This window comes from Sinocyclocheilus anshuiensis, unplaced genomic scaffold (genome assembly GCF_001515605.1).
Source record: "Sinocyclocheilus anshuiensis isolate Anshui unplaced genomic scaffold, SAMN03320099.WGS_v1.1 scaffold2839, whole genome shotgun sequence".
NCBI classification, from domain to species: domain Eukaryota; kingdom Metazoa; phylum Chordata; class Actinopteri; order Cypriniformes; family Cyprinidae; genus Sinocyclocheilus; species Sinocyclocheilus anshuiensis.
Window position 1 is genome coordinate 41,537 of NW_015552783.1, and position 7,361 is coordinate 48,897.

The 7,361-nt window shown below is 32.8% G+C and overlaps 1 protein-coding gene across 1 annotated transcript in view; it reads right to left on the bottom strand.

Annotated features, from left to right (window-relative positions):
- Positions 1 to 5,257, bottom strand: part of LOC107667909 (serine/threonine-protein phosphatase PP1-gamma catalytic subunit B-like) — a gene marked incomplete at its 5' end in the record, with an annotated part of 14,559 nt that extends 9,302 nt beyond the window's left edge. Inside the window, 3 exons of the mRNA XM_016459652.1 lie at positions 1,541 to 1,645; positions 4,488 to 4,718; positions 5,110 to 5,257. Of these exons, the coding sequence (XP_016315138.1) occupies positions 1,541 to 1,645; positions 4,488 to 4,718; positions 5,110 to 5,257 (484 nt within the window). The remainder of the gene's footprint in view (positions 1 to 1,540; positions 1,646 to 4,487; positions 4,719 to 5,109) is intronic.
- Between the last annotated feature and the right edge of the window lie 2,104 nt (positions 5,258 to 7,361).

Here is a 7,361-nt window from a genome sequence, read left to right on the forward strand (position 1 = left end):
CATTGGCAGGCGACACAATGACACTATGGACACGGTCCGTGTCACTAGTTAAAATTGCTTATTTCTCTGGATTTAAACATCCTTCGAAACATTTGGGATAATGTAAGTACACAAGTCAGCAAAATATATAACACTGTTCTAGTGGTTAAAAAAATCGTACATATTGTGCCTTTAAGAAAAGACGCCGCACCTGTTCAGGGATCATACGCGATACTCTACACGTCTGGGATTCGCACTGACTCGGCTCTCAGAAATGTGGGAGATGATGTCAGTGCAAATCATGAACTGATGAAGTAAGATGATTTACACCCTAAACATTTCAACAACACATCCTGCAGAGTAAGAGCTACGCTGAGCGGAGAGTCTCAGAGCGACAGTAAACAGAAAGCAGATGTTCAGGCTTCTCGTTTTACATGCATCAGCTAGCTTCATCAGAGAAAGATCATCTGATTGAGGAATGACGCAACTAACTTAAATAATTTCAGTGGCATTTCTTTCTCATGAAGCATTAGGAGGTTAGATTCACTTTAGCGATCCAGTTCAAATGGACATTCATGTTAATGACTGGGGGAAAGAAACACTTTACGATTTAATGTGTAATATTTTCTAACAAAAATTATTTCATTAAATACTGTTTTTAATTCAGTTACATACGTTTTTTTCCCAACAGATTATTAAGATTATATAATTTATAAAATCAATTACACTTTTATTTTTAAGAAAGGATGCAATAAATTGATCAAAAGTGACATTAAAGACATTTATAATGTTGCAAAAGATTTCCATTTCAAATAAACGTTGTTCTTTTGAACTTTCTGTTCATCTGTGAATCCTGAAAAAAAAAAATGCATCACTGTTTTCACAAAAATATTGTGCAGCACGACTGTTTCCAACATTGATAATAATCAGAGATGTTTTTTGAGCAGCAAATCAGCATATTAGAATGATTTCTGAAGATCATGTGACACTGAAGACTGGAGTAATGATGCTGAAAATACAGCTTTGATCACAGAAATAAATTACATTTTAACAGAGATTCACATAGAAAATATAATAATATTTTATAATTTTTACTGTATTTTTGATCAAATAAATGCATCCTTGATGAGCAGAAGAGACTTCTTTCAAAAACATCTGAATAAAAATTTACCAAACTAAACTTTTGACCAGTAGTGTATATTTAATTGAATATATTTTAAAAAATATATTATATAACTAAATGTCCAGCAGCTTGCCATTTATTTAATAAAATAATGCAAAAACTAAATGTCCAGCAACAGTGTTTATAAAACGAACCTGCTGCATACAGAAAAAGATTAACAAACGGATTTGAGATTTAACTTGGACTCATGACAAAAGACCAGTGATGTGACTTGGACTTGCACAGTCACACGTACAATATTTGAACAAAAGTGTGAACTTTAATGGATGCCATAAAAACTCAGATTCACGATATTCCACGTAGCAGAAGAGCCGGCGCTTGTTGTTTAGCAGGTGAAAGTCTCTCTGGTTATCTAGAAGGTTACAGCAGCACACACACCTCCATGACAGCAGAAGATCTTCTCATCCACGATGGCGGCGATGGGCAGACAGTTGAAGCAGTCTGTGAACGTCTTCCAGAGCTTGATGTTGTAGCGTCTCCTGCCTAAACACACAAGCATGAGTTTAAGCTCACCTTCAGGATTTATTATTTAACAGTAGTTCAAATGTAAGTGAATAAAAGGGACTAGAGGGACAGACTCTGCTAAAAATACACTCCGGTTCCCTTCACTCTCAACGGTGCTCAATAATTAATTCTGCACTGAATGAGAGTCACAGAGTTCTGCTTAAAGTGCACGTTTTGCTCTTATAAGAGTTTAAAACACGGCTAAACACAGTCAAATCTGGACATGCATTTGCGAATTATATTAACATGAACATCCATGACAGCCCAGTGTTCTAGCAGGATTAGTGATTACAAAATACACCTTAACCCTTTAGGCGCCAGGGATTTTTGGAAAAATGCTGGATTTTGACATCAAGATTTCAAAAGCTTGTGGCTTGAAAGGGCTTAAAGATAGAGATCTACTGTAAATTAGAAAAATGTTGGGCATGACCGAAAGTTTATGTGGGGTGTAAATATACTCGTCTAATTTGCATATTATGACGTCATCAGGGGGTGGCCATCTTGAATTTCATAATATTCAGGAAATAGTAGATATCGAATTGATAACTTATTTGCATGTTTGTTTGTTTTTTTATCTTTTTATCCTCATTCCAAATGATCAGAAAAGAGGAAACCAACAATAAAACAGGAGAAAGTAGTAAATTATTACTATGTTACTATACTATATAGTAGTAAAACGCATGTGAACAGTAGCCTACTTTTTGATCAGTTCATCAGTAATATTCAGGAAATAGTAGATATTGAATATTTCAATTTCACAAAGAAATGTGCAGCATTTTGTCCAAGCAATAATAAAAGGACACATTTAATGTATAATTTGTCTTAAATCGCATTTTGTTAAAAAATAAATAAATAATCGTGAATCGAATCGTGAAATCAAAATCGTGAATCGAATCGAATCGTGAGTTGAGTGAATCGTTACATCCCTACCCTTCAGAGTCAGAATCGGCGAATAACATTTGCAACATCCTCACGGTACAACTTTTTATTAGCCATTTGGCGATTTTCTCTCACAAATCTCACAATTTACTATAAACATGCTATAAACTGAACTGCTTCCGCATCAATGACACAATAGCTCACTTGCTCTGCTATTTCCTCGAACACTTTGAATAGGAACGTGACGTAATTTTGGTCTAGAATCGAAGTACTACATGTCTGCCATCTAGTGGTAGGGAATACAAATGAGATATTACACCATATTAGGAACTACAGTCTATTTTATTAAGTATGACGTCTTGTCGCAATTTTGCGACTTTGGCGCTGAGGGTTAAACAGAATCGTGTTGTTTTTCAATTAAAAAAAAAAAAGGTCTACTGACATTTTTATTAGCAAATGACCACAAAAGAAATTCCTTAATCTGGTTTTGCTAATGCAAAAAGTAATATTATTATTTAAATTGTGTGTTTGTGTGTATTTATACATCATGTAGAGCACTATGAAATCCATTTTATTTATTTATTTTTTTTCTTTCCCAGAAATTCTTTTTAGGTTTAAATTCTGGTCTAATTATAGCAATCAAAAACATATATAATAACTAACATTTTGAAATCAGGGTTATTTTAGTATCATTGAGATACTATTATAATTTTAATAATATTTAAAGTTGTTTTTATTTTAATTTTAATTACCGTTTTAGCAATTTCAGTGCATGTTTTTGTAATTTTTAATTGTTTATTAGTTTTTTTATGTCTATATAGTTTTCATTCATTTTTATTTCAGTTTTAGTTATTTTAGAACATCAAGATAAACTAAATGATAAAATAATATTTTAAATATTTTATTTCAGTTAAGCTATTTTATTTCAAGTAACAAAAACTGTTTAATGGTTTTCGTTTAGGTAACTATAATGAAACTGCTGATTGAAGTCATGAAACTTGCACATTTTTACAACAATTAAAAATTAATATTTTTAGGACCCTATGAAATCCGTTTTATTTTCCTCAAATTCTGTGTATTCCGTTAAAATAAAATACTTCTGGATTCCATTTTAATGGTATAATTAAATAGTAATAATCAAAAAAGCATGTCTAATCAATTGAATACATAAAAGGTTAACAATTTAATAATTTATTCAAATGTTTACAATAATTTTTTGTTCTTTTTTTCAGAAATTCTGTGCTGTCGGTTTTTGTGGATTTATGATTTAATGCAAATTAATTCATAAAAAAGTGGTTGTAATCAAATAAAGGCATAAAACATTAACAACTTAATCATTTAAAAAGTTATCAAGTGAAACTTTAACAACTCCTCTCATTTTTTGGCAAACAAAGTGTTGCACATATGAGGTTTACTGTAAAAATAGAATCAATAGAATTGAGTGATATTCCTTAAACTAGATAGTAAAGTTTGTAGACAAACTTTAAGTTGGCTTGAAAAAGCCTAGGTAGAAAGTTTGAAGTAGTTTTAAAGGCTTTAAGTTTGAAGGTTTTCAGTTTTAACTAGTTTGAAGTTTAAAGTAGTTTTCAAGTTTTGAAGACAATGCAATTTATCAGATAGATAGATAGATAGATAGATAGATAGATAGATAGGAAATATTAAATTAAATTAGAAATTTTAGATGTAGATTAATAGATTCTATGGTGTGTCTATGTGGTTTCTATGGTGTTGCTATGCGGTTGCTAAGGTACCCGGGGTGGTTGCTAGGGTGTTGCTATGCATTTGCTAGGGTACCCGGGTTGGTTGCTAAGGTGTTGCTATGCGGTTGCTAGGGTACTTGGGGTGGTTGCTAGGGTGTTGCTAAGAAAAAAAAATATTATTATTATTATAATGCATCTTCCGCATCACGGAAATCATGGCCCAGTCTCCACTGGACACTCACACTCATCGTAGAAGCCGTAGATGCGGTTGATGGAGGCACACTCATGGTTTCCCCTCAACAGGAAGAAGTTCTCAGGGTATTTGATCTTGTAGGCCAGCAGGAGACAGATGGTCTCCAGAGACTGCTTCCCTCGGTCCACATAGTCTCCCAGGAACAGGTAGTTGCTCTCAGGTGGGTATCCTCCGTACTCGAAGAGCCTGAGCAGGTCGTAGTACTGCCCGTGGATATCGCCTGTGGAGAGGAACATGACAGGCTAAACCAACTCTGAAAGACATCTGACGGTAGTAGAGATTCTGCTATTCCATATTTGTGACCCTGGAGCACAAAAGCAGTCTTAAGTCGCTGGGGTATATTTGTAGCAATAGCCAACAATACATTGTATGGGTCAAAATTATCTATTTTTCTTTTATGCCAAAAATCATTATTGTCCTATCCTAACAAACCATACATCAATGGAGAGCTTATTTATTCCGCTTTCAGATGGTGTATAAATCTCAATTTTGAAAATTGACACTTAAGACTGGTTTTGTGGTCCAGGGTCACATTTAACACAGTACAACGTGCTTTAACTAAGATTCAACAGCGAGCTGAAACGTAGCAGGAGCAGGGTTGTGTTACTCACCGCAGACCTTCAGCGGCGCTTCCAGCTCCAGGAGGATGGGCTGGCTGAGGAAGATCTCGCGGGATTTCAGACACAATCCACGGATCTCGTTCTCCTGCAGCTGAACGTTCTTGCCAGGCTTCGACCCTCTCACTGCAAACACACAAACAAGCAGTTAACCAAAGCACCGCTTCGGCTCTTTGACCAGTCCCATGGGAAACTGCATAAGAGAGCAATAAACAATCACAAATGACAGTTATGTAATTGTGATAATGTTTATGACACTCGATGTTTAAAAAGACAAAGCAGTAGGGCTGCACGATTTAGGGCTGTGTATCACCAGCAAAGTCACGATACGATACATATCACGATACAGAGGCCACGATACGATACGTATCACGATACATGACTGCACTGAATTTCACCTCAGCAGAATTTAGAAAAACAGCTGTTTATTAAGTGGAAAATCAACAGAATTTGCACTAAAGTTGTGTAACTGTTTAGTGAGTTTGGCCCTCAGTTATTATTAGGGCTGGGTATCGATTCAGATGTTCCAATTCGATTCGATTTCAATTTTCAAGCTCTCAATTCGATTCGATTTCGATTTTCGATTTGGTTTTCGATTTTCGATTCGGTATTCGATTTCGCTTTTCGATTCGATTTCGATTTCGATTCTCGATTCGATTTGACTATATGAATGAATATAGATTTAATACAAATCCTATATTTATAAAAAATGAACCTTTATATCAGGCAACCCAGTTGTGTTCCTCTGCGGCCAGATTAAACCTTGTTGTAGCCTATATATGCTCTATTCATTCTTTTTTAGAAACCTCGCACTATTCTACTCAATTTAAAACGTTGTAAAATTTTAAACAAATTAAGCGTGGTCCACTGCTGCACACGTGCCACAATATCGATACAGGGCCAGCTGTATCGATACTCGTATCGTCAAATCTCTGTGACGATACATCGTCGTATCGATATTTTGAACACAGCACTAGCACGATTATGGCAAAAATCATAATTGTCAATTATTCCCTTGAAATTGTAATTGCAATTATTAATTACGATTATCACAATTTACATTGAATGATGTTATATCATTGTTTGAAGCAACCGCATGTCAAATTTTTAGATGAAAATAAACAAGCTGAAAACCCTCAAACTGAAAAACCTTTATTGCTTTTCTATAGTATTAAGCCTCAAATGGCATCTATTCATTGGATTGGTTTCTTCTTTAAATAAAAAGGTAAAATATGAATGGTATTATAATATCATATTAAAACTAAAATGAAAACAATGGAAAAACCCTTAAGATAACTTGTAGAAAGAAAAAACATATCTTAAGCACACATAATAACATAAGTGGACTTTGAACGATTAATTGCCGCTTTGAACGATTACGTAATTGTGACATCCGCAATTGTAATCGCGATTAGAAATTTGATTAATTGTGCAGCCCTAAAAAGCAGAGTTATTATAGTATCACTGATGTACTATTATAGTTCCTATTATATATTTTTTACCATTATCATTTTAGTTATACTTTTATTTTTATTAGTTTTGTTATATATTAATTTTTTTAAGTAGTTTTTATTCATTTCAATTTCAGTTTTAGTTTCATTTATTCATTTATTATATATTTTAGTACTTAAGCTTAAACTAAATTAAATACAAATGGGAAATATTGTCTCAGTAACTAACTGAAATGAGTTTAAGTTTTTTTACATTTTTATTTTAAATAACTTCTTTTATTTTAAGTAATTTGAAAAAAATCCCCAAATTCCTTTTTTTTTTCAAATTGTGTTTTTTTTTTACATTTAAATTTAAATTTGAGTAAATCAAAAAGCATTCACTGAAATCATGAAACGTAGGCAATTTAAATTAAAATCTCAACAAAAATGTAATTTTTAGGGCCCTATGAAATCAGTTTTCCGTGTTCAAAGTCTGTGTTTTGTGTTTCTTAATTCCTTTTTAATGGTTTATTTAAATTGCAATAATTAAAAAATCGTCTAATCAACTGAAGGGCCCCTATGAAATGTTTTGTTTTTTCAGAAATTCTCTGTTTCATAATTTTTCAGGATTTAAGTTTTAATACAAATTAATAAATACAAAAATTATAAAATACTTTTTTTTTTTTTTTTAGGTAATCAAATGAAGGCATAAGTACCAAAAATGTTTTTTTTTTTTTTTTTTTATGTAATATTTTTCTAATATTAATTAATATTTTCAAAATTTAGCTTTTAGTAATAATCCTGCTGCAAAGTTCT